The sequence below is a fragment of the Vanellus vanellus genome, assembly GCF_965231255.1.
Source record: "Vanellus vanellus genome assembly, chromosome: 2".
NCBI lineage: Eukaryota > Metazoa > Chordata > Aves > Charadriiformes > Charadriidae > Vanellus > Vanellus vanellus.
In genome coordinates this window covers 21,529,768-21,557,432 of record NC_138906.1, presented here as the reverse complement: position 1 = coordinate 21,557,432, position 27,665 = coordinate 21,529,768, and the positions used below count along the sequence as shown (strand labels likewise).

At 38.9% G+C, this 27,665-nt stretch overlaps 1 protein-coding gene and 1 long non-coding RNA gene across 2 annotated transcripts in view; both read right to left on the bottom strand.

The window, feature by feature from the left end:
• Nucleotides 1-5,615, bottom strand: part of LOC309669373 — a 51,958-nt gene extending 46,343 nt beyond the window's left edge. The window contains exons 1-3 of the long non-coding RNA XR_014268904.1: nt 5,600-5,615; nt 4,928-4,970; nt 3,251-3,373 (exon numbers count right to left, since the gene is read on the bottom strand). This is a non-coding gene — a long non-coding RNA (uncharacterized lncRNA). The remainder of the gene's footprint in view (nt 1-3,250; nt 3,374-4,927; nt 4,971-5,599) is intronic.
• LOC309669372 (LIM zinc-binding domain-containing Nebulette) overlaps nt 1-27,665 on the bottom strand; it is a 271,330-nt gene that overhangs the window by 138,202 nt on the left and 105,463 nt on the right. Inside the window, exon 4 of the mRNA XM_082480017.1 lies at nt 8,043-8,150. Coding sequence (XP_082336143.1) covers nt 8,043-8,150 — 108 coding nt within the window. The remainder of the gene's footprint in view (nt 1-8,042; nt 8,151-27,665) is intronic.

The window sequence follows — 27,665 nt, the reverse complement described above, 5'->3', positions numbered from 1 at the left end:
TTGTGAATACAGTGAGCAAGGTTACAGTCGTCCTGTCAAATTTATTTACTTGAATTAGAATCAGAAAGACTATACTATTCCCTGTAGAACTTCACTGAAAACTTTTTGAAACTTTGAGATGTAATGTACCATCATAAAGGCTCTATAATTTTTGTAATCGACTAATTTCATATGAAAGCAGTGATATAGAAGAAAATAAGCAACAGTTACCACATGTTTTTCTATAAACTTATAAAAAAGACTTCTGAAATCCTAGAAAAAATAAACCACAATAACATATATCATATTATATATATCATATTATATTTGCTAAAAAAGGAGAGAAAATAATTTTTTCTAACCAAGCCTATAGAATGAAGCCAGATGGAATAAGACCATTTAAGAGGCAGCTATGTAGGCGTCACATCTGCTTGCTTTGACTACCAGAGATCCACTTAACCTAAAATATTTCCCCGTACATATCTGAGGACACTTTCAGCTTCCCATTTGTGAGGGTTCTTTTGAGGTTACTAATCCATCCTCACTGTGGGGCTGCTGAAAGGGACCCTTCCCCAAACAGAAATTGTCTCAAGGTCACATGCCATGCAAGTCCAAATAGACAGACGAGCACTTCCATTTTATACGATTTGCTGATACGGTGTTTCTCTCGCATATTAGTAGCTTACCAGAACTTCAGCATGGATTTGGGGTTAGTGTTTCAACGGATTTACCCCAATGGCTATCTGAATTTACACATCTCATGCTATTATGGGCAGTATGGGATATAATAGTCAAACAACTCATTAACACCCATTATAAATCCCTGGTTTTAATGCTAACAGTTCTTCTCCAAATGCAGTTGCCTCTCTTGGGCAGGGGTTTGTTTTCCAGCTTCTCAATCGTAAAATGCTTCTGTTCTTTTTGGTGAAGAGTTATGCATCTTTCCACCTTTGTTACAGAAGAAGTAGTCTTATAACAATCTCACTAATAGGCTCTAACGCTTTTCCTGCTCTGGACCAGGAACCCGATCTTCAGCAGGTGAAGAATTCCACCATGTTAGGGATATCTGTTTTACTGCCCCCGTGGAATGTGACCTAATGTGACTGAGCTATACATTGCTGCAAACTGAAAGTCCAGTAGAACTTTTGCAGTAGTTAAAGTCAATTCCACCTGCACTGGCAGATTCATACATAATAATTGTAATAGGTACCTGACATTCCAAAAAGTATCCTTCAACTTGGCATTTTGGGGTCTAAAAATATTTGTTCTTCCCACATGTTGGGAGCTATTGTCATGTATATCACAAGGATTAAGAACGGGAGACCGCCAAAGAGAACTACCTCTAATGGTAGACTGCCATAGAAGATACTGGTTTACTCTAGGTGCCACCTACTGGATTAGCATGAATACTTTAATTTCGGTGTTCTGATTCTTCATGTAAATAAGGACTGCATAAAAGGGGATTCCAATACCTCCCCATTTCTTAGAAAACTCATTTCATTTTATTCAATACAGTAAAAGCATTGAGAAAGAAGCTTTAAGGAAAACTACAAAGTTATTACAGGTTGTTTTTACAACATTTTAAGGTGTGTGCAATATCATACAGCACGGTAAATAAACAGTAATTGAAAGCAAATATTATAAAGCTGAATGCTAGGTGACTATTGTTCTACACAGGGATCAAAGCAGGAAGAAGTGGACAAAGCAGCATGCCAATAAATAATTTAAGCCTTTTTACTGAAAGTGTAGGTAAAGAGTTCATACACATAGGGGCTAATTTAACACTGCCTTTTTCTAACTTTGCATAATACCTTGATAATGATCACTAAAGAAAGATTTTCTTTTTTAAGTAGAATACACATTGAGGTTTGAAATGCATTCTCAAAGATTTCTAGTTGTTCACTTAGCACAAGTTCTACATAAATATTAGTTACATTTTCTTGGACTCATCATTTCTTAAGCATATGTTCATTCATTTTACAAATTTCTGAAAGCTGGACAGTATATGAAAGCTATATAAAAATCTGCAAAAAATACTCATAGTCATTTACAATTGATGTGATTCTTCTGCTAAGTCATTTCTAAAGCATTTATTAGGACTCTACATTTAAAGGCAGAATTATTTCTGCTTACTCAAAATGAGAACTCAAAAAATTTCAATATAGAAATATTAGAAAGCCAAATGACCTGGGGCTTCTCAGAATTTTCGTGTATACGTATCTACATGAAGCAAGATTAGAAGATAAACCCAGAAAAGGGTTGGACCTGACTCTATGCATGTATGTTCACTGTCCAGCAGCACAGTAGAAACTCCACCTTCCTGAAGAGATACACTTGTATTAGCAATAGGAATAACATATTCAAGTTCCTAGCTTCCAGCCAGAAAAAAAAAATGTTGAACGCAACTGGTAGATGCTTAATCACGAGTTATATGCAGCATATTTGAAATGCAGTTGTGTGGAACTAAGCCTACAGCACACCAAATAATGAATAGCCTTTGGAGTTGCAGTTCATGTTAAACAGTCAGAGGAATCAGCAGGAGCAGAAGGCAATCGGTACTGTGGCGCACCGAGCCTTGCACGCCTGCTATGGGCAAGCAGCACTTCACACACTGGTCAGCAAGGGCTATTCTGTCTGTGTTAGTAGACACAGTTGACGTATATGATTAAATGCATATTTTCCAAATGAAACAACAAAGAAAAATATCACGCTTAGGAATAGAAAGACAGCCAGAAAAAGTGTGAATCACTTCAGAAGCAGTGAAAATCACAGTGTTGCCCAGAAAAATAAGCACTCTTTTAGTATGCCATTTAGCATGCTTATGCAGTCTCTTCGTTGATGTGCTATGGTTGGTTTTGTGAAATGTAGACATTGATGTTGCTGTCAGTTTTTCTTGTTCCTTTTCATGCTATTCTTCTCCTTCACTTAAATTCAATGGAGGGAAAAAAGCCCTTAGAGACAAGTATCTGTAGGCTTTACACTGTGAATCCTACAAGTGGAGCTCTGGGCCTTGTTGTTAACATCTTCTCCTGCCAATTCTCTGTACAATCTGTTTTGGCAATTTAAGAGACCATTTTATGTTTGAGCAAGTAAACTGCTTGAACAACTGTGCCAATAGCTTCCAAATACAGAGCCATGGCTCAATGTCTGTTAGGGAGAGTTTCTAATTTCAGATGTGCACAAGTACAGTAGCAATGTCATTTGTTTTCTCCTTCAGTTCCTACATGAAGACATATTCATATCACATCTGAGGCAGTACCCAATTCCTTACCGTTTCTGTCCTTCTCCAGAAAACAGGTGTTTAGCTGATTCAAATTACGGAGGAAATCCTGTCCTCTGCTGCTTCCCCTGAGGCCGTATAAATTTAACTGGAGGTAGAATGTGACCCTTCATACTTAAAAAAAAAATGCATCATATTTCATTAAAGACAATGAATAAATAGCCTTTCTCATTCAAATACACATACACTGCTTTTGAGCACGTTACAAGATTTTCATTTATAAGCAAATTCTATCTTGTATAATAAAAAATTATATCTAAAGAAAGTGCAATTTTACATAATAATTCAATGAATCTTTAAAACACTGTTTTCACACAAATAAGCAAAAAGCTCTGTTAATTTACTTCTTGGAACAAGCATATTAAAAAAAAAAAAAAAAAAAAAAAACCACAAAACCAAAACCCAAAGACCACTGGTTGGTTTTACTTGTGGCTTTCCCAAAATCAGCTGGATTTCATGCTCTCTCTCTGCATCCAATACAGGCTTCACTAACTTCAGTGAGGAGTTCAACTCCCGGTAGATGGGGGAGATACCCTCATCCCCCAGGGGTGATTCAATGACCTTCTCTTTACTAACTCTACTGTTCTTCCTAACTTAAGGTCTTCACCAAAATAGGATACCTTGGAAATATGTTTTGTAAACCATATTTCATCTGTTTTCTTATTTTCCTTTTTTACCTTAAGGTATAGTTTTCATTTCATATACAATCCACACCTCCTGGGAAACGAGTCACATACGTATAAATGACCTGCGTGACTCCATTTTGCTAGCTCTCAAGGGGAAGAAGGACACAGATGTGCACTGCTTCTTGCTCCCACATGACTTAAGTTCATAACAGCATGAATGTGGAAGTGAGAAATGCTTACATGGGCTCTCAGTGTAATGAGGGCAACCACTGTGAAAGCTTCCATGCACCCTTCCAGCCATACAATCAAGCCAGCAACCTCTACTATCCGAGCACTGGCCTTTATCGTAAGGAAAGCTTCTCACTCCATCAATTTGTACGGACACCTGTTTTGCTTTATAGTTTGCAGACATTTCCCAGGAACAGATTTAAGAAAGAGCAACTTATTTCACATAGGATAAAACATGCTTCAAGCCATATATCTAGACATAAAAGTGCAGTGGCAGTAAGCTGCAGCTCATTGCTGCAAACTGCTGAAAGTGTTCCATTTCCCCAAAGGAAATATTATTAGATTGAGTTCCCACTTCTTTATTTAGCCATGTGTCATGGTAGATCAATAAACAGGCTTTTGCCATCTTCTTCAATTATTCTGTTCTTTTTGCCACCTTAACTTTTGCCTTGTAAAATCAGTTTACAGTTAGCTTATTGTCAAATTCAGCTATAAAAATACATGGTATTTTTTTTGTTTTGAGAATATTTGCACTCATATCGAAAATCCTCACAAAGTTCAAGATGGACAAAAACCACTGCAAGGTCTTTTAACAAAATTAACACATTTTTCTGTGTGAACACTATAAATTCTGTGTGTATTAACTACATATTCAAAGCCAAGAAACAGTGACATCTGCAGTAGAAGTGATAGAAATTTTATATTTAGAATAAATGAAAAAATACTAATAACTTTTACAATACTTATAAACATCTATACTTTTTATAATACTTATAAACATTTTCACACATATTAATTCATTAAATTTACTTACATTTTAAAATGCCTGCTCAACCATGCAAAGGGTGCTCAAAATCCTGCAAGCTCATCAGTAAAAAAGAGGTGCTTAGTTTCTGCAGCCTTTCCTACATCAATCTAGACTAGCACGCTAGTATGTGCGGTTTATGCCTTTCAAGCTAACTCAATGCTAAGAAGCTGTAATAGTTGTGGTTTGGGGCAGATGAACCTGCACGTCCCGGAGAGACATCATGATTCTTTCTAATGTGCATGTTGTACACCTGCAGAATTAAGCTTTTAATGCTAAAAAATATGAGACACTGGGGTAAATTTCATTCTTTTCTAAGAAACTCCATTTGGGTCCTGATACCTCCATCGAGCCACAGAATAAATTCCACGAGTTTGGCCAAAGTCTTCAGAGGCAGGATTGCTGGTGGCAAAATAGCAACCAAAATCCAACCCCCTCCCACTCTCCTCCCACTCCCCCCACTACCTGTTTTCCTCACAAGGGTTACATTGATAGCATAAGAGATTCTTTAAAAACTCAGAGCACTGTGCTAATATTAATGTATGCTGCAAAACTTCACATCAGGACAAAAAGACAATATTTTACAAAGTTTTCTGCTAAGTAACATCTATTATCATTAGTTTTATTTTGTTATTTATCTTCACACTTAGAACAGCTACACACTTAACTGTGCTCACTTACCCCTTCAATGAAGTTGTTACAATTTTGTTTAAAATAGAGTCTTTGAGAAGTTTCTAATACTTCAAGGTGAAATCAAAACAAAACTGAAAATTAAATATATATATTAGTATTCTTCCATTTTGCTACATATGAAAAGTAAAATTATTTTAGAATTGTTAAAGTGCTTACCTTTCAATGTCTTGAAACCTTAATTAGATCCTTAGTCCATGATGTATACTGTTTATCTGATAAATACAGAAACTACTCTGTGCGGAATGCATTTCTATAATACAGGAGTTTTCTAATTAGATTCAAATTGTGGCCTATGAAGAATTATTTTTCTAGGATAAAATGCTATAAATCAAATTATTATTTTAGTGTAAGCGTAAATGAAATGCAAATTCTTCTATCATGCACATTTTAAAATTCCATTTTACCCTTCAATAATAGTTATTTCTAATAAAGTCCATGACTTGGAATCTCTGTCAACTACATACACCAGGAAAAGAAAACAACTCTGCATTGTTAAGGCTGAATGGAACAACTTTCTATTGTTAAGACTGGATGGAACAAATCTATATTGTTAAGACTGAGTGGTTAGGAATGAAGAGACAGGAGTGGTACATCCAACCACCGAGAAAATAAAAATGAAAAAAAAAAAAAAATAAAAACACTTTTCACATATAAAACCATATTTCTGGGGTCTGAAAAGTCAGGTAGGTACCTTTGGTTCAGGAGCCAGACAGTATCATATATTGTGCAAGAAGGTCTTCTGCTAGAAGAGAAACGCCTTTGTCCCCCTCAAAAACAGAGATGGGAAGAAAACTCCTTCCCATTTCACAAAAATACTTGTTTATATTTGTTTTCCCCCTTTCCCACAAAAGAAAACCCAATATGCTTTGAATAATAGAGAGAGAAAGAGTATGCAAGTGATCTGTGTCATACTATTCTATATTCTGATGTTGAGGGTACTGGGCTTGGGATATCTAATTAAATTTCCTGGCATGCCAACATCCAAAATGGAGTACCGCAGGCCTGCTGTAGGGTACTCCTCTCAACTTCTCCTAACAGAGCAGACCCATGCAAAGGATTAAGCATTCATCAGAGCATTGCTCTTTTCATCTCCTTGATGCGTTCCAGAACTACCCCAACACAAAAGAATCACTCTTGCTCGAGGAAGCTATGTAGGTCATGAGAGGACCTAATTTAAGTTCCCGGTCTGAATAAAAAATACAGCTGATTAAAACCAGGGACTTGCTGAAGTTTCCCAGATCCCAAATGGAAGTCTTAATAGCCATTCTTTTTGCCACTCTGAAGAATACATCTTTCTCTCTCACAAATCAGAAATTTCAGTTAGCCCCAGCGTTAACATAAGATATGAGCTTTTGTTCTCATCTTATCTACCCATAGGAGCATTTTCACAGCTCTTAAATTAACTGTCCTCCCCACTGGCCAAGACTCCAGGAAATGAGCCCAAATTTTTCACCTCAAAGACCAGCTCTAGACATCAAAATCTTAACTTGTGAATGCTTCAGCAAGAATGGTACATGTCCATTGCTGTGATAAACTAGTACTTTTCAGTGACTCTTTTTTCAATAACATCCCAAGCTGAAAAAAGTTTTTTTCTTTCAAGTAAATAAACTCCATCATGTTCTTCTGATCATATAATCTATGAAGACAAGTCCTCATAGCAGAAGAACGATCAGGAGGGAAGAGAGGAAAAGCTAATGGTGTTGACTCTGTATTATTTCTAGCTCCCTCTAGTTCTTACCTATTTCATACATATCATAACTTGCACTGCATATCACCCAATATTCCATCATGCAGTGAGTTAAACATGCGACAAGGGAATACAATATAAATAAATAACTTTCCTAGTGAAAACATGTCAGGACAAGTCCAATTTTTAAAAATCCCACTCCTGAAAGCATTCTCCATTCAAGCTCTATGTTAATGAAACACATGGTTAAGGCTTTGCTATTCCTTTCTCATCTTGCAGAACATTGTCTTGCATGTATTTTCTTTAAAACCTCGGTATCAAAATTTTATCTGCTTCTAGAAAAGTCCATCTTGCCAGTTATGCTAATTTTGACAGCCCCTGCTAAAAAAAGACAAAATTTTACAGCTTATATAATTTATATAGTTTACAAGTAAATAAAAAGTTACAAAAGTATTCTTACTTGCTGGCAAATCTATTAAAAAAGCAAAAAGTGTCAAATCACTTCAGTATAGAAAATACTTTGAGCACACTTGCTGAAAGCTGGAGAGGTGAACACACATTGCCAATGTGCTGTACAAGTCCGTGGTTTAAAGTTACACACACTTCAAAATCTGACATACACAAATCTGTCACCAAAATCAGATTCTTCACTCTCACAGACTTCATCAGAAACACCAACAAACACGCCTTTTCTTAGACACACTATTTCTCCATCTACAATCACTTTAGGTGGCAGTCACATACATTACTGATTTGTTCCTGAGTCCTTTTCAGTCTTTGTAACTCGGGCGTATCGGTCACAATACTGAACCCTCTTCCTTTGCTTTCTTCAAAGTCTCTTTTGTATTTTACCTACAGAACAGAAAATACAGAAGAACAGAGTTGTTGTCATTTTCCACAATGCGCCTCTAGCAATGTAGCAATTCTTTTTTACTGTAAATAAGGCATTTGTGAAAGGCTTTCAAGCCCTTAAAGGGGAAGCCTTCCTTCATCTACAGAGTTAGGCAGCAACTGGGCAAACTTCCCCAGTATCGGAGCAACTGCCTCCTCCGGGGGTGCCGTGGGCTCACCTCCATGTGTACTGCAACTGCGGAAAGGCAACTATTCTCCATGGTCATTTCATTCTCAAAGCAGTAACCACAGAGCTACAGATGCCAACGCAGCATCAAGCAAGCACTTATTTTCACACAGAAAAATAGCTATAACTAAATCTGTAGTCTTCTAATACACAGCTTCAGGTTCCAGCTCCTCTTCATGATGAGTCTACCATTCACCTCCCCAGTTGAAACATAAATTACACGTAAAAATATGCTTCATGAAAAGAGTATTTAGAAGATTGCAAAGCCAAACATTCATAAGTTAGGGAATGGCTGCCTATACAAGCTTAATTTGTCCCTCTTGCACATATGCATTAGTATATTGTCTTTAATCAGGTACTCATATATTACCCTTTGGCAGGCCCCCTGCTTTATTCGATACACAGCAGAGGTGGTTCCATATGTGGTTGTATCCTTTTTCAAACCAGACTATTCAGATCCTACCATCAAGGCAGGAATATTAGTTTCCTCAGGAGGTTTTTTTTATAGCTCTCATCACAGCCATTAATCAATTTTCATAATGCACCCTGGAAAGTAGGAATGGTATTATCCAACGCTTCTAGGGCAACCTGCAAACTGAGGTGAAAAAAGCTTAATTTCCAAAAACATACAGGGATCTCAGGGTGTTCACTATCAGATTCCTAACACATGAATATATTCAAATTATGGACTTAAGTTACTTGGGCAAATATTCAGTACTTCTGTAAATCAGTCTTGGGGAATCTCAATTTCAACATCAAGAAACAAGATGAAATCTGCAAAATATTAAGTCACTGTTGAGCAACAGACAGAACTCTGTAGCAAAGACAAAATAGTTGGAACCCATGTCTCCACAGATGGATTTAGCCACCTTATCCACAACAACTTCCTTTTACTTCCTATGTCCCCTGCTTTATTCACTACACACATCCAGATTTTGCAACACATGGGAGAGCAGTAGTACAAAAAGCAGCATTCTCCCTTACACAACTGATAACCAGCAAACATCCAGCTTATGCACCAAACTTGTAGTTCATGGTTGGCTTAGGCTCATTTCACCAGCAAGCACTTAATTTTTACATGGTGATAGACAGGAAAAAATACCCTAGACCACAAAAGTAAAGTTTCACAAGGCTACAGAATACAGTTTGTCCTGCCCATCCTAATCCTTAATGTGTATGTTCATACCCTTTGCATTTTCTTTAAATGCACTTTTAGCGTATATAGTTATCGTTGTATATAGTTCAAGCATAGGCCCATCAAACAAATCCGTGAGACACTGTAGTAAATGAGCAGAGCAACCACCATTTTTCCTGTGTTCCACCCGCAGAGGTAGCTGAAATTCACACACAAATGACTCTAGATTTCACGAGTATATTCTTTTCACGCCACCCTCAGACTAAGGAAACACCGCTTCCACTCAGGCTTTTGAGGAAAGCATGGACTGATGGTCCATGCCCTTCTGTTCATCTCCCCCAGGTTCAAGCCTTTTCTTTCCATTTGCCCACCATTATCAGGCATCACTTTGTCTCCCTCTGAGTTTCTAAACCAGTCTAGTCCACTTCTCCATGGCTTCTTGCTAAGTCACTTTACCCAAGGCACTTCAGATACCTTTCTCAAATGTGCTTTTTCCGTTGCCCGTTACCTCCCTTTACTTCTACCAAATGACTCTACATCTTTCCACTGACACGCAGAGGCTCCCTTAAACATACTGGCTGGACACAACATTCCAGGACTGTCCGGTGCTAAGAAAGAGATCCTATGAGTATATGTGAACTTTATCTGAAGTCATACAAAACTTTACCAAATTTCAACAGACTTCCATGGCCAAGGACACATGCCTAAAACAAAAGACTTTCTTCCATCTCAGCAAGCTTCAAATCCTTAGCCCTAAATACCAGGACAAAAAAGCTATTCGACAACAACAAAAAACAAAAAGTGTCAAGAACTTCAACTGAGGGAATAAAAGTCTGTCCTACTGACAGCCTTGGAAACAGATGAGTATTTTGCATAAAAATTCCAAATTTGGCCTGAGGCAGACAGCTGACACGGAAATGTTCAGCCTTACTGCTTAAAGTTTACCAGAATTATGAGCAAGTGAACACACCTTATAATGGGAAATGGGCTCAGCCCTGCCTATAAGAAAGATTAGCTATTGTTAAGAAAGAGCATTTCCTGTTATTAGTTCCAAATGTACCAGCCATTGACTTCAAATGACCTTTATTCATTTTACAAAAGAACAGAAGAAGAAGAGAGGGAGGGAACTAGATAGTTTTAACTTCACATTATTTTAATCCTTCAGTCAGATAAAAAGGGCTCCTACTATCCATTAATAAATCACTTCAGAGGAGTAAGGTTATCTCTATATAACTACTCTGAAACCATAATAAAATAAATTATTAAAAATATTAGCAGAGTTAACGTATGCATTATTGGATTTTGCTATCTAACTTCAAAATGTAGTTTTAAGTTACAAAATTCACAAATAAATGTAATGTTTCATGAAGGCCACAGCTCAGTGAAATGTGGCCCAATAAAACCACTGGTTATTGTGAGTTCAAAAGAACAAAACCCCGCAGTTTCCAGAAAACGTCAAATAATAACGATGACACCAGTCATTCAGAACTGGGATCCAAAAAAATCCTATTCAGTATGAAGAATGCATCTGAACGAAGATGGGAGAAAACAACTGCTGACTGACCTCCAATTTTAGATAATTTTAAAATTCAAGTTTTTCTTACCCTGAAAGCTTTTTGTTACTCCAAAACCAGGGACTAAAATGCACTTTAATTGCTTTAAACCAATTTACAATAGAAAAGAATACTCTGTATAGGAGCTGTAAATATCACTATATTGAATGACTTAACTGCATAACGGGTCTGGCTGGGATGGAGTTAACTTTCCTCATGACAGCCCATAGAGTGCTAATGCTTTGTATTTATAGCTAGAACAGTGTTGATAACACACCAGTGCCTTGGCTATGGCTAAGCAGCGCTTGCGCAGCATCAAGGACGTCTCACCAACCCCACCCAAAGGCCAGTAGGCTGGGGGTGGGCGAGAGGCTGGGAGAGGGCACAGCCAGGACAGCTGATCCAAACTGACCAAAGGGATATTCCATATTAGAAAACACCATACTCAGCAACAAAAGCTAAGGAGGGGGCGCCATTTGCCTTCTGAAGCAACTGCTAAGCACACTGAGGCCCCACTTCCCGGGCAGCGGCTGGACACCACCTGCTGATGGGAAGTAGAGAATAAATCTTCTTTTTTTGCTTGCTTCCATGCATGGCCTTTGCTTTTTTATTTTCCACTAAATTTGACCTGTGAGGTTTTTTTCATCGTATCTTCTCCCTCTGTGCTGTTGAGGAGGGGGAGTGAGAGAGCGGCTTGGTGGGCACCTGGCAGTCAGCCAAGGTCAACCCACGACAAACTGGAACCCTTGAAATTTAGTTTTGAAATGGAAATGTCTATAACCCTTAATGACTGAATCATAAATGAGGTCATTTCCTACAAAGATGCTTTTTAGCAACTCATCACCAAAATCCCAGCCAGTGGTTCATAATGCCTCCCTCTTGGCTCCAAAATTCAGTGCAGTCTCACAAATGCAGAGCACCCTCAGTAGTGAGTGCCCTGAAAAATTGATCCTTTGAGAAAGAATGTGTGGCATAAACATTAGAAATAAAGCAGTAATAAATCACCATAAGTGAAAAAGTTTTAAGTGAAAATACTTCATGAGAAGTAATTCTGCACAGACCCACAGTGAAAGGACTAAGTGATCCAACAGATCTTTAACAAATCAAATTTCTCAGATTCGTGACATCAACAAGATATCTTTGAAAGGCCCAAAGACAGGACTGTGTAAATCCACTCATGAGGTCAGCATGAAGCAGCCAAGGGCAGAGGGTCAGTCTTACTCTGTACGTAAAATCTTAAGCTGAAGAAAACGCTGCTCATTTTTTTTTGCAGGTATACGTGGTATTTGGCAGCAAAACCACCTATTAGCAAAACAAGATTAATTTTTCCTGAGAAAAATACAGTGAAAATATAAATGGAGCCTAGAAGATTGATTATTCTCTTGGGATTTCTGGCACCTATCCTTAGTCCAGACTCATTTGCAATAACAGAAGCATGTATCAGTTGAACAAACATAGCAGTCCAAAAACAAAAAGAAAGCAGAGCAAGAATTCAACATGGTGGATCCTCATGCTCTTATCATCACTGGAAAGCTATGAAGAATGCTGACCTCAGAAACACTCTTCATTCCATCTCTACTCAAGAAGTTACTCAGCCACTACAAACTGAATATTATATCCCCAAAAGCTAAAACAATGTCAAAGCTGGTTTGACATACAGTCCCTTCTCCACTTTCCTGTACAGACCAGGTAACTAAGCCAATAATCTGCTTCCAAAATACCCCCTTTCCTTACTCTGATACACTGCACAGCCCCACAGACCGTAGCACCACCATGCCTGATGTCCAGCAAGGAAGTAGTAAGCAGGGTAGAATGAGAGGAAGGGACCCTTCACACCACATTTGCCCTGAGAGGAATGTTCGTAGACCTACAGTCTTCACCACACCCTGAATATTTATGAATTTGTTTCAGTATGTTGGGTTTGAGGTTTGCCCAGCGCCATCTGCTCCTTCTGTGCCCAGCATACACAACTCCTTCCCAAAGGTCACCATCTGCTAATACACTGGTTTTCACAGACTGGCAAGAAATCCTCTCCCACAGCACAGGTCCTACAGGTTCATCTTGGCAAAGATGCCTCTGTTTGGATCTGCTTCTTCCATAGAGCACCTACGTCTGTTGATTTTGCCCTGATTTATCTTGCTTCTTACAAACTTAATGGCAAGACAGAGAAAAAATTTACTCTGTAAATTAGGTTTTTATGAACATGATTTAAAAAAAACCTTTACAGATAAATGAAACATACAGAACAATTCCAGACTAAACTCAATGAGACTTCCTTTAGTTGACTATTTCTTCTTATGAAGGATCCCTAGCATTATCCTATCTGACAAAGCTAGGTTTCAGTCTTCAAGGCATAGCCTGTCTTCTAACACTGCCCATAGCTCTAAATCCCATTCAAGTCCTGCTCATATTAGAGGTACATTTAAGTACCATCTAAGACCCAATAACAGTCAGTACCCAATATGCCCAAGCATGGCTTCTCCTAATAGCAGTAAAACATGGACCTCCCACTGTCACTCAATTAGAATTATTGTCCACAGTAAATCTAAACAGACATCTGGAACACAGGAACTAGGAATGGCCCCCATGGCAGACTAAACTGTCCTCAACGTTTTTATATGAACTGGAAGCTATAGGTTGCACACTTCTTAGGAAAGTCAAGGAGTATGAACTCCTAAAAGGCCACTGATCAATGAGTGTTGATGGAAAAAGGGACTGCAAGGTTAAAGATTTCACCCCCTGAGTTTTACTGGTTTTAGTCAACTAAAGGAATTTGCGCTAAAAGAAAAAAAAAATTGTAGGGAGTCAAATAAAACAAACCAAGTATTCCCTGAGACCGCATTTTGCAATATTTTCAAACAGACTCTAGAATGCACACATTCATATTTTAGAAATTTTTCCTTTTAATATAGTAAAAAAAGCCATTTTCAGAACTCACATCTCTGAAGCATTCATTGTAAGAGTTGAAACTTTCTGAGAGAAAAAAAGTTTCTCATTCAAAGATGTTTTAAATCTGAAAAGGCCAACACTCCAACAGTACAAAAATCATTTGCAACAATAAGGAGTTAAAAGATTCAAGTGCCATCACTAACATTAAATATACTCTCTTTCTATATACACCATTCAAACACTGGGCAAGTCTGTCTGTGCTACCCTGTAGAGTACGTCTGAGCAAGCCTCCAACCATCTGCAAATCTCTGCACTGTAATTCCCTAAGGACCTTCACAGTTTTGCCAGGGAACTACTTCTAAGAAACAAAAATCTTGGAATCCACGTCAGAACAGTTAAAATGTTGGATGGGTGCAAATTAAAATGTATAAATAGTAACTCTGGAGATAATGTCTCTATAATGTGGTCTCTTTATACTGAGGATGGTGAGAGTGGTTCACAGAAAAATCACAGGCAAAAGCGTTCCAGACCCCGGGATGTGCAGGGACAGGAAATTGGAGGCAATGAGAGATCAACAATTTCAGAATGAGGAAAAGATGGAGTCCTCTGTTTGGATGTATCACAACAGCATGTGAACAGTAGCTGGGATCCAAGTAAAATTATGACTGAAGAGAGGGCAATCCAAGCCTGTTTCAACAGGCTTACATCCAAATAAGTCACCGAGGCTCCACTCCATCAAAAGTTATTGCCACTAAAACTACTGAGGTGCTTCTGCTCAAGAAATTATTTTTATGCCACTAAATATGCTGCTCAAATGCCTTGCACCTTGTTTTGCTATTGGGCAAAGTGGAGGTCAGTCATATCCTTTTCTAGTAAAATATAGCACTAGTGTTCTCCAAAGTCCACACGCACAGAGAAGGCTACATAAAGAACGAGCCAGTGGCAGATTAAGCTGTTTTACCGCAACTTCTACCAGCAATTATCATCCATTTAACTTGTGAAACAAACTTCACATCAACATTTTAGAAGCAGTAAACAAATTCTGTGCAGAACTGCAGCCAAGGAGAGATGAGGTTGCAACCTCGTGCAATTTCAGAGAAATACCGTCAGATCTTCTGTCCGCTCTTTATCACTTGGTATATTCTGTATTTGAGCTAGTTTATCTCCAAGGAACAGAAGTCTGAGGAGGTGAAGGATTTTTTACTCTGCCACAACAGAAATAGATCTGCCTTTATCATCTCTCATCATACCCCGGGCAGAAAATGAAAGGTTAGTATATATGTATCATCTAAATGCAACATGATAAACTACCACAAATTTTAATACTACCTTCAAAAATGAAATTAGTGACAGCAAACTCTTCAAAGAGAAGGATAATTATCAGACATAAAGGGGGTGGGGGGAATACTTAAACGCCCCACGTATAGACTTGCTAAATCCTGGAACATGGTTTTAACTCCAGGTTCTGAACTAAACATACAGTCACTGTCTTGCTGTTCTCTCGATCAGAAAGGAGAATGGTCAGGCATTCACCAGGAAAATGATGAACTCACGAGCTGTGTACTCTGAAGGAAGTACGCAGTAAATCACAAGCGCGTGTGAGCTTGCTCTGCCTACTCTCCAAGGTGGACAGAAAATGCGTAACTGCTGGTTGGCTAGGGCATCAAGACCGAGCTAGTAAGTCCTGCTGAGAGGCAGGATGTGTTAGCTTGGGCTCAGTGCCGTGCAAACTATGGCTGTACAACCTTTAGTTGGCTCATAGTACCAGCAGAGCTCAGAGGCATCTGCCCACTGTGTACCAGAAAGATATAACCCAAAAATGCACATCCATAGAAAAGACAGGCAGCCACAACAGTTCAGGGCAGGAAGGGGGAACCTCCCAGCAAAAACACACACACAAAAAAAACCCCACCTAATAAATCTTTCCTATAACACAAGGACCATATTGGTCCAAAGAGAGCAGAAAATTTCAAAGAATCAAGCCAAAACCTGAACTGCAATATACAGTATGCAATGTAAAAAAGATTGACCCCAGAAGGGATGTAAAGACTGACCTCAGAAAACTGTAATACAGATCAAGGGTGGAAGTTGTAGTCATATATTGCAAAAGGTAACCAAAACAAACACTAACAGGCAGCAGAAGCCAGCATATGACACGCAGGGGTGGAAAGACAAAAAAAAAAAATAAGAGGTCTGTAAAACTTCCATGAACAACTGCCAAAAAAATCAGGGAACACTTGCTGCTCAAGCAGAAGAAAGAGGCTGAAATGAGTCCAACTGAGAGCAACCAGAATGCAGCCCAGAACAAACTGCAGAGGAAAGGGATCTGAAAAAATCTAGATTTGAGTAACACAGACGTGCAGGCACGCAGACATTACAGAAAATGATGAGGTGCAGTGGCAATTATAGCTTCTGGCCTCTGCTAACAGCTTAGCAAACTCAGGTTGTCTCGTTTCCGTCACTCAGATGCCATGTAGCTGGCACCTTATATACCACATACATAGTAAACTATCCTCATGTCTCGTCATTCTACAGCTTCATTTATCTAGTTCCTTGGTAAAGACGTGCCATCTCTTACTCTATGGAGTTAATGGATTGTTTGCCTTTAAGTGCTCTTATGGAAGCTCCTTACAACTATTTATTCTGTCATTTATTGGTTATTTCTTGAAAACTGATATATCAAGTGGAAGCCTCCAGTGCAACCTTGGTTGCAAAATCCATACCTGTTGTACACCCTCTGTGCCCCCTTTGCCATATTAGTTATAAGTGTCTCATGCAGTCCGCTCCTCTGTTTCTGTATAAGGTTTTATCTTCATTACTGAGTGGCAGAAAGACAAGTTGGAGGGCAGAAAAAATTTAAGGATTTCAGAATCTGCTTACAGTTAAATGGACAAGATAGGTAGTCCCTCCCCCGCCCTTCAGTATGTATCTAAAATTTGCATCATCAAATGTAATATTTGCATCATCAGCCTCTCAAATATCATGATAACAACAAGCAGAGTGAAACTGTTGGAAACATCGGAAAGTCATACAATTCCACAATTACAGCCACATGAACTGAGATCAAAAGATGCCAAAGGCCACTAGTAAAATCAATGTTGCAGCCTGGTTGTCACGGTATTTCCTTCACCCACTCTGATGCTTGAATCATCTCAGTATACAGTTTTCAATACCTCCAAATTGTTTGCATCTACACCTAGAAAATGCTTAAACAGGTAATCTAGAGAATACAGGCTCATCACCTCAGAGTCCCTGGCTTGAGCCCACACTTCCCTTTGCACACTGGGAACTGGACCACTGTCCTGCCACAATCCATGGGAAAGAGACATAGGTTGTCCTAGACTCCTGAAGCTACAAGACCCAAGGGATGCATATTAAAAAATCTTAGCCACATGCTCAAGAGAAAGCACTACAATGAGAACATGATAACTTGGGGATAGTTTTACGGTGTTGATAGTAACAGGGAAATTAGGCCATTCCATTTGTCAGTTATCTAAGTAAAACAGGCAATGAAAATACATCCAGTCCCCTCATACCACATCCATCAAAAACATTTGCTGCTCAGACTCTCACTTTAACATCCTTAAACTGAGATCAGATAATTAAATTATGCTCTAAGCCTGGCCTTCAATTTTAGGGTCTTCTTTTGGAGCCTCAACTAAAGCTTGCTACAGTTAATAGGAAAATTCCAAGTGAGCTCAGTTTATCATTTAATACATCCGTTATCCCAGAGAACTCCTCAGATGGTGATAAGTGGCCAGGAACAGCGGGCTCATCAGACAAAAAGGAGATGTCTCTAGTACAGACACCTACACACAACCTCATCACCCATCAACTTGCTTTTATAGTGAGTGGAGAGAAATAGGCATTTTCAGAGAACAACTCAGCTCATTCTGAAGAAGACTTAAAACATCTTAAAAATACTTTAAAATGTAAAAATACATCTTAAAAATACCTAAAATATCTTTAGATATCTTAAAAAGACATCCAAGCCAGGTGAAATGAACTCTATCCAGAGCTCCAACACTCCCCATCATGTTGTCTACACATCTCCTGTGATGCTGTATTTCTATGAGGTGCTTCAAAATAAATTTGTGACCAGTTTCCTAAATCTTCAGAATTCTAGAGCCATGGATGCCAGTACTGACTTTGGTGTAGCATTAGTTTTCAGACACAGAAACTATCAGTTGCATACAGCACAGCGGTTTTTAAATTGAGAGCTGAATCGCCAGATTTTTTTTTCAAACTGTGCCCATAGAGCAATATGTAAATCCAAACTAAAAGAGTGGTTATTCATGATGTGTAAAGGAACGAGAAGGGCAAGGTACCCTTTAAATATATCCATTATTCATTCCTACTGAATACACATGACTTCTGCTTCAAACAGCGAGGGATATGTTGTGAGAGATGCCCTTCTAATAAAAACAAGGCAGGAATGTTAGTACCAGAAGGTTCCCTGCAGGCTAAAAAGTGACAGTTGGCTGGGTTAGGATCAGAGAAAAAGTGGGGAGTAGCAGCAGGGCCTGCTTACACACAGAAAAACGCAGCAAGAAAAGGAAAGGTCCACCAATTAGAGAAATTATTCCAGAAATTAACTGAAAACTTAAAAAAAAAAAAAAACACACACAAAACAAACAAACGGAAAAATCCACACTGTTTCAGAAAAGGAAGACCAGGCATCCTGAAGGAGCCTATAGGGGCTGTACGTTGTTGCATTTCTTTGCAGAGATGTTAGCCAGTAACAATGGGAGGGGGGGGGGGGGAAGAACGGTTACAAATCACCCTAGTTGTAAAAACTGCTCCCTTTGTTAAATGGCAGTTAGCAGGGAGAAGGTGGGAATTTAAAGAAGGATCTTTGTTATTTAAATGCTATCCTGCAATGCTTTTTCAAAACTTCCTTAGAAATGTATAAAAAAACGAACTATTTTTTAGTTCCAAGCACTAAAGGCCACAGGCTTTGGGGTTTGGGTTGTTTTTTGTTTTTGTTTACTGACCACGGAAAACTAGGAAAGAGGTCATTGACTCTTATAAAAGACAGGAATGACATTCCTAATCTGTATATATACTACCTTCTGATTGCTTTTAGGTTTTAAAAACATCTACACAGAGGAGCTTTATCATTACTGTAAAGCCTTCTACTTGTGAAACAAAGTAGACTGACGAAAATAACTTTGTCATAACTTCCAATACTGTTTGGGTTTTTTTTCTTTCTCACCTCTAATTATCAGGAACTTACCCTTCCCAAGAAACCTCTTCTTTTTATTTTAGAGGAGGCAGGGTAATGGCAGGGATAGTCTGACAGCAATGATACAAACTGTACATGTCATTTGTATGCAAGGAAATAGGAGGACTGGCACACGACGTTAAAAAAACTCTGAAAGACACTAATTTTATTAGATATGAAATGGTTTGCATATTTATTAGAGATTTGTTTATCTGGAAGGGAGAAGGCTCAGCCTACATTCAGCCAGCATGCCATCCCCTTTCTAATATTTCAGGAAACATCATATCCTACAGGTAAGACGCAACAGGGATTTTCGTCTGCGCTGTTCAGTTCACCTGTGCAGGGAGGCATAGTCCACAGAAGGCAAATACAGCTTCCATGAGTAATACAGACAACCTGCACAAATCAAATCGGCTGAAAAAAAAGAGACCCATTTAAATGCACTGAAATGTTCATTAATTGCAGAGAATTTCATCCAAAGGCCACAGAACCCCGCACTGGCATAAGAGAAAAAGGCACAACTTCTGGCAATTGCACAATGTGCTTTCCAACATACTTATTTGAATGACAGATTAGATACAAACTTCCCAGACTCCAAACAATGATTGTCCTTTTCCTAGATAATTTTTAATGTTTTCAGCTGTGGGGAAATGCAGTTACAGCAGTAAGTTTCATCGTCAGCTCTACTGTCAACTTCAATGCACATTCACATATTTTGAGAAACAGTAAATATTGCAAATTTAGTTTTAATATAATACAGAAAAGAAGTCTGAAGGAAAACAGTCTCTTCACAACAGAAAAGCCTCAAAAAGCAACATCCTTGTCACTCCATGCAACGGTCTTTGTAAAGCCCATTTGAATCATTATGCCTTGTTGCTTAAAGAGGCAAAATTGGAGTAATTCTGGTCAGACACTTTATGGGCAGTATTTCCACCAAGACATTGTTTTTGTGTTATTTTCCTATCACAAAGCTTAAACGCACATTGTAAATCCTACCTGCTGGAAAGATATGATGGAATAGTTTCCATTTTCCAAAGGATGGGAAGTTTTGAAGGGATGCGATTCTGATGTCTTTTTCCCAAAAGATGTCCTACCGTTAAACTGGTCAGTGTGTGCTGTAATGGGACTGTGTCCAACACACTGTAACCAGCAGGAACAAGGACCTCTAGAAACCCAGCTTCAACTAGAGTTAGTGTTTGAAGGGGACTGGTCTGTACGATGGCCTGCGGCCATCTAGGGAAACCACGTTAGCAGTGAGGCAATCATTGGTAGAGCGATAGTGAAGCTCGAAACCTGCCAAATGAAGGATGACTTCTTCTTCTGACACTTTCGGAACATGCTGGAAACAGGTACATAATGTAAGAGGGTGGTGAGCAAAGAAATAAAGGCACCCAGCATGTGACAGAGGGCTCCAAGAAGAAAGTTCAGTGCCTCCACAACCACTGTCAGACCACAGCACAGAAAAGGAATCATAAGAAATGAGTAGATACAGGTATATCATACACACAGCATTCCAGACAGCTATCTGTTACACTGCTGAATACTAAACTTATTATTTCTTTTATTTCCCCATCCATTTACACCCTTCTCCTGGCTCTTACAGATGGAGTATAAGCTCTTTTCAGGCAGATACTGGGGGGGGGGGGGTGCATTGAATTTGTACAGCTCCTAGCACAGCGTGCCAGGACTAGAGCCACCAGAGACTGCAGTAATCTGGGTGTTTGCTGAGAGCTGCCGTAGTGGCAGCTGTTCTTCCTGCCAGAATTGAACCAGGGTGTTCAGACGAACACCTACGCACACTAACCCACAGTGCCCAGGGGTTCACATCGGCATCATTCAAAGTATTTGGGGTCTACAAACCAGCAGGGCCCAGGAAATGGGCTGCAAAGGCAGAAGAAGGAGAGGAGGCAGAGAAGGGCTGGCAGCGGCTAAGTGAGGAGCTACACTCCATTCCCTGACCCAGACCTGTGTCAATATGGTGTGTTAACGCTGCTTGTCTCAAAGATGTATCAATACTGACACAGGCACTGCCTATACCAGACTTTTGAAATGTGTGAGAAGCACACATTCGAACAGCTCGTCTGTCACCGCGCACATGGTGCAGCTCATACCAGCATACGGCACTGGCACAGGGAGCAGAGCGTAGATGCAGTTTGTACCAGAGAAAAAATATTTTCGGTTAGCTTAGTCTAACTCCTGCCACTCAGAATAAACTGTGTGCTGTGTGGACTATTGTATCTTCAGTCTACGATCACGTCAGTCCCAACTCACACTGTCACACGCCCGACAACAGCTTCAGTTCAGATTTGGCCCTCAAATCAACAAGGCATCAGCTGGCAAGCCACAGGCTGCCGCATCCAAAATGGCAGGTTTGCCCTGTTGGATTCCGCTTGCAATGAGAGCTCCCCGTCCCACCCCGGCAGCGCTGGTGGCTGCAGAGGTGGTGGAGCAACCAGTGGTCAGGGTCAGGCCTTCACCCGCAGCCTCAGAGGCACTTCGGTGGAGAAAGGTCTGCAAACCGTGTGCCTGAGCTCAAATGGGAGATGGGAATGGAAGATGGGAGTGGGACAATGGAAAGAAAGAGCGAGATGGAGTTACCTGAGAGAGAGAAGAACAGCAGGGAAGAGAATTTCAAGGATAAACTTAAGAGGGTTTGGGATATTTGTCTGGCTGCACGCACACATTCTTGGGATCCTCAAAAAATCCTGGACCTGTCTCAGTAATTTTCTAAAGAAAAATGGAGGGGAAAATATATTTGGCATTGCTAGAATACCAGGTGGCTTCACTGTTTGGAAACCATCTGGTCTCAGTTTTCTCTTTGTTAATAGCACCAGCATCAAATGAGACAGAAATAGGAAATGTTAACTATTAAAATATACACAATTAGACAAATAAAAGCTACCATAAAGCAAAGGGAATCCAGCAAATGGACAGCAGTGTTAAATGCGTGGCAAGTGATTGAAAAGAAATAAAAATAAAGGTAAGGCCATCTTGAATTATAACTAAATAGCAGTTAATTTAATGCTTGGAATATTACACATGAATTATGATATTTTTGCTAACGGTTTATCATTGTCCTCCCCTCCAGCTCCTCCACACACCATACAGTAAAAGAGCTGCAGAAACAGCCAGAAATGTTCAGATTACAAAGAAGGCAACTCAACACAGAGAGAAAAACTAGAGGAAAGAGGGAGAAAGCAGGGGGGCCAGAGCTGTAGGTGAGTACAAAGGACCCAACCAAAGACCCACATTTATTGATCTGTCATTTAAAATTAAATTAAAAAGAAACCATATTTGAATTTCATATGGATTTTTTTCCAAAGATAGTTCTCTGAAGTCTCATTGCTTCAAGATGGTTATTACCGTCCCAAACTAAGATCAGTTATTACTTCAAAATATGAAGCGTATGCCAGGCTAATTTTTCAGATGAGGGAGAGCAAAGACAATCTGCAGGTTCATTTGCCTCCATGAAAAACCTCTTGTTTGCACATCTGCAGTAGGCAATTACATGACATGTTGCTTTTGCACATTACTAATCTACACCCACAACATATCTAATTACAATTTTGCACGCAGAGTTTAAAGACTTTGGTGCAAAGTGTTTGCTTTGTTATTTTAGCGATGAAATAAACCACCAAGTAGAAATAGAAAAATAACAACTATAGCAAGCAAAACTAACTTGAAAATTGAAGCAAAGAAGCAGTTCAGCAACCAGAGACCTTTATGGCCTCTGCCACTTGACTTCATGGTCTTATTCCATCTGTCAGAGAAAACAATAGATGAAAACACGGCAAGAAGATTGAATATTCTAAAAAAATGCAACTATGCCCCATAAATGCCAAAATGTATAATATAATCATTGCCATAAAAGAATAGCATCCATTTATTGTGGTATATGTGCAGAAACTTGTAATCACAATCATATTGTGCACTAGAAGATTAAACACGACGCTGCTGTGAGATAACTCTTGACTGGTAACTTGAATTTTTTTTTATTATTTCTTTTGATTAACAACTTCTTTTCACCAGCACTGTATTGGGCAAACTTGCTCTGCCCATTTCCACCTGCCAGTTAAATTTCTGATAAATACTTTACCCTCTGAAATTATTGATTACTGGTAAATGCCAACTGAGGCTGTTATTAGTTCAAGCTAGTAAGAGGAGTCCTGCTGAACAGACTCACCAGGCACAGAGTAAGAACGAACCTCCGACAAGCATCAGGAACCCTGAAAATACAGCAGTGCTGCCACAGGGCTGCATCCCAGTTGCATCTGAAGGGAATCCAGTTCAAACCTGGTATCAAGGGCTCTGCCCTGGCATCTTTTACCAAATTCACAATGCAGTGTTAATTGGAGTGCCATAGCCTCAATACCCTATCTACTCGATTGATACCATGACAAAAATAACTACACTGTGGAAACAGTGGTTAACAGGAGACCAATGACCCTGTCTCTTCTCAGCCACCCATCACTTTGCTAAGTGAGTCAAGAATTTGAAATTTAAAGCACAGAAAATACATGACTAAGTGATGATGTAGAGAGCTCTTCAGAGAAAGAACAGAAAATGAACTGAGAAAACATTCTTGGTACAATCCTACACTTCAAACTAATCTATTAAATTTCATTTCCATTTCTATTACTCTCTAATAGTCAATATAAAAGATTTACCAGTTTTACGGGGAAAAAGTTGACGTATATCTGTGCTGCCATCACTGTTAACACATACTTGAGGACTCAGAATTCAAATTCAATTCTAATTCAATTCTAAATTGTATTTTGGCAAGATTTCTAGAAAGTCATTTTGGTAACATGGAAATAATCAATACATACCAAAGGCGGATTATTTTACTAAAACTCCCTATCACGCACACATACCTCCTAGAATTTCTTGCTTCTGCTCTCTTTGAGGCACTAACTATTAAACAACTATGTGTAAAAAAATTCAAGTATTTGCATAGTGTTTTCAAACTGGGGGCACATCGTTCTCTCGAGCTATTCAAGCCTGCCATTATTTTAAATGCTGAGAGTAGTACATAAAGAAATCAGGCAGGCTGTGTTGCAGCAACAAAAATGTTTGAGTTATTGAAAACATATTTGTTACCAAGAAGCAGAGTGTTACTACTGTGTTTTGGCTTAGGAAAGCCATCCTCGACTAGCTGAAACTGTTGCTTTTTTTAAGTGTCAGTGGGTATTTATATCACAGTTCATCCCAATCATCTACAACAGTCTCTGTCTCTTTAAGAGTGAAATGTATGAATTTAATTTTTCTTGGATTTATCTATAAATCAACTCAAAGCTTGCCATTTTGACTAGGAAGTAAGGAAATCAATTCAGCAAATACGGTAACCGTTCATAATTTCTGTTATTAAGTATAATATATAGTAGTGACTGTCCACATAAACCATTGCAGATGTCATAAACCAGGCTGAGTAATCAGCCTGGTAGCACAACAGTTTCCTGTAACCTTTCCCACATTTAAACCTTAAATTTAGAAACAAACAAATTCAAGAAAACTGTACCAGCTGGTGGAAGGAAAACACAAACAGATCATGTTCTGTTTTTATTTGAAATGGGTAGGTGATGATCAAGCATCTTGTACTTTAGAGTTCTCCAAGTCCTTGCCTACTAATTAAATTCAGACACTGACCAGTGACACATTTCAGTTTGACCTCAGCCACCTAATGCTCTGGAAAGAATGTGCAGGGAAAAAGGTCAAACAAATTCCAACTTACTTTTAACTACAGCCTGAAATCCTCTGTGAACTCCTCACCACATCTTGCTTCTTTAAACGTCAAAAAAAAAAAGCTTCAGCAGAGCCCAGAGAAACACCATCTTTCCCATGAAACTCTTTATGATTCCTTCAGCTTACACTAAAGCAATTCCATGACTCTGGTAATTACATACGTATCTCACAACCAAGAAAGACTCAGTAAGCAAAACAGGAGACTATTCTTTCTCTTCAAGAAAAATGCAAAAATTACCCAAGTGCAGTATATATTATCTACTCCGAAGTGATATACAGCCCTTAAAGTTAGCACTGATTTTATTGAGAGTTCCATAACTAAATCCACATAAATCTAGAGTTTAGGTCAACCCATTCCTTTTACCATAGCACGATGGAAGTGCCAGGTGCAATTCTAGCTGATTCAGCTGGAATTTCTGCCAGGAATTCAAGGGAGTGTACACGGCTACAGATGCTCGACCACATTTTGAATGGATGCAGTGTATGCTTTTCACGTGCTTAAGTTGCTCTGCCAGCCAGTGCAACAGAGACGGTGCCACAATCCCAAGCTCACGCTTCCTGCTTCAAAGCAAATACTGCCAGATGTGCTATCTCCAGCCATACTGGGATGCACAGAGACTCTAGATGAGGTTGAGAAAGGCTTCTCAGGCCCCTGCTGAGCCATCACTCACATTATCGGCAGCCCCTCAGTGTGGGGAAAACAGAAAGCAGGAGCAGAGTTTGCTCCTGGATACCTTTTTGCAACACATTCTGAAATACCATCTATTTATTCTTTCTGCTTTGCTGAAAACAATACAGACACAGTAAGAATGATAAAATTTACAGACACACGTAAGAATGATACATTTCTTGTCATTCACTTATCCATCTCTAAGTCCTAAATGTACAGGTTAGAAATACAGATATAATGCTAATGCTCAGCCTTCCCTTATCACACGGCAGAGAGCACTGGTTATAGCGTTAACTAAGTACAACGATAAAAAATATTCACCACCCAAAAAAATGATGTTGTAACACTGCAAAGGATTCAAAACCCTCCATAATAAGCCAGAAACACTATTGGCTATTTTTAGTACAAATTACGCCATGGACACTTGAAACTGAGTGAATAACACAAGGGGGATTTACCTCCACTGTAGCTATTTCTCCAGCCCCTATCACATTAGTGTACAAGTATCACACAATAATTAGCAGGAACACAGAACGTGTTCTAAAAAGGTCTGTTTGCAGCAATCCTTCAAAGCCCATTTTCAAGAGGTCTAAACGTTTAAAGTTTTTTCTTCTTAAGCTCTTCTTTCTCTGGTGCTTTCCTGCTTTTTCTTCTCTTTTTCATCTCCCCTCCCCCCCACCCATCAGCAGAGATGGCGCCTTTTTCTTTACGCTCATAATCAATCCTTCCCAAGCTGGATTCCACTGCATCTTGACATAACAATCAATTACTTTCCACAACCAAGGGTTTCCAGAGAAAAAGAGTTCAACAAAAAGCTTTCCTTATTTGTTTTACAAAAGCAAACATGAACTTTTGAACAAAATTTTAGGGATGAAATAGCTATGAGTTTAACAAATAACTACGCCGCATGAGTAGACGCAAAATTCTTTTTAGAAGAGATGAGAGAAAAAGTTAAGAGAGCGAAAAGTGTGATAAGGGGGAAATGTGAAAAATGAAGGACAGATTATTAATAGAAGGCTGTAGAAACAAAAGGAAACTAACAAATAAAAACGAACAGTGTGGCAAGACAAAAAAATTTAATAGGAAATAAATAACAGATGGACTACATTCAGGACCTTCACAGCATCAGCCTCATTTACAAGTACCTTTTTCCTTGTCCAATCCATAACTCAGGCTTTTTTATTCGGTGATTCAACTCACCCCAAGACTACAGAAGAAAGAAAATGGGATAATAATAGGGGCAATACTAAAATGTTAAATGTTTTAAGGAAGAAAGTAAAACCCACAGATTCACTCCTTCTTATGAAAATACAAGTGCTACTATGCAGTTTCCTGGCAAAAACTACTATCGATACACTGCCTGATACCGGCAGGCCAAATCTAAGTCCCAAATGAGTGTGTTTATGATGCTGAACTAGAAGACAGCAATACTGGTTACTCTTCTCTTCCTACACATCAGCAAAAAGCCATCAGTATGTTATTTCATAACTGCAAGACATTTTCTCACACATTTATTTTGTTATATCCTGAAACACAGGAGGTCAGTACTGCACTATCTTAAGAGTTTCCTAACATCAGCTGCCATAGAATTGAAACAAAGTTTTCTATTTTCAAACATATGGTCTGATACGTTTCCCAGGAGGGAAGAAAGCAACAGTTAACCCTCTTCCTTGTTCTTTATTTCTATTTTATGACTAAAACCATTTTTTTAAAAAAGAAGTTGCTTTAATGTGGGAGATTTTTTTTCTTTTCTTCCTTTTTAAAACACTGCATCTGTGAGTTTTACAGTTTTTAAGGGTCCCTGTACAATTATTGTGCTGCTTCCACATAATTCAGATGCTTTAATCCACTCTTCTTTTCAAGGACAGAATCTGATCTACTGTCCCGCTCAGTATATATTTTTAAATGACAAGACAAATGTTTACAGCGTATATTGCTTATGCAAACATGTGATTGTCATCCAATCATTTTGCCACAATCTTTGCTTTTAGTTTCTCCTATAAACCCATGTAAAGCCACAGTTTTACATATGTGGTACAGTAAATGCTCATCATATTTCGAAGGAAAAGAAATCAA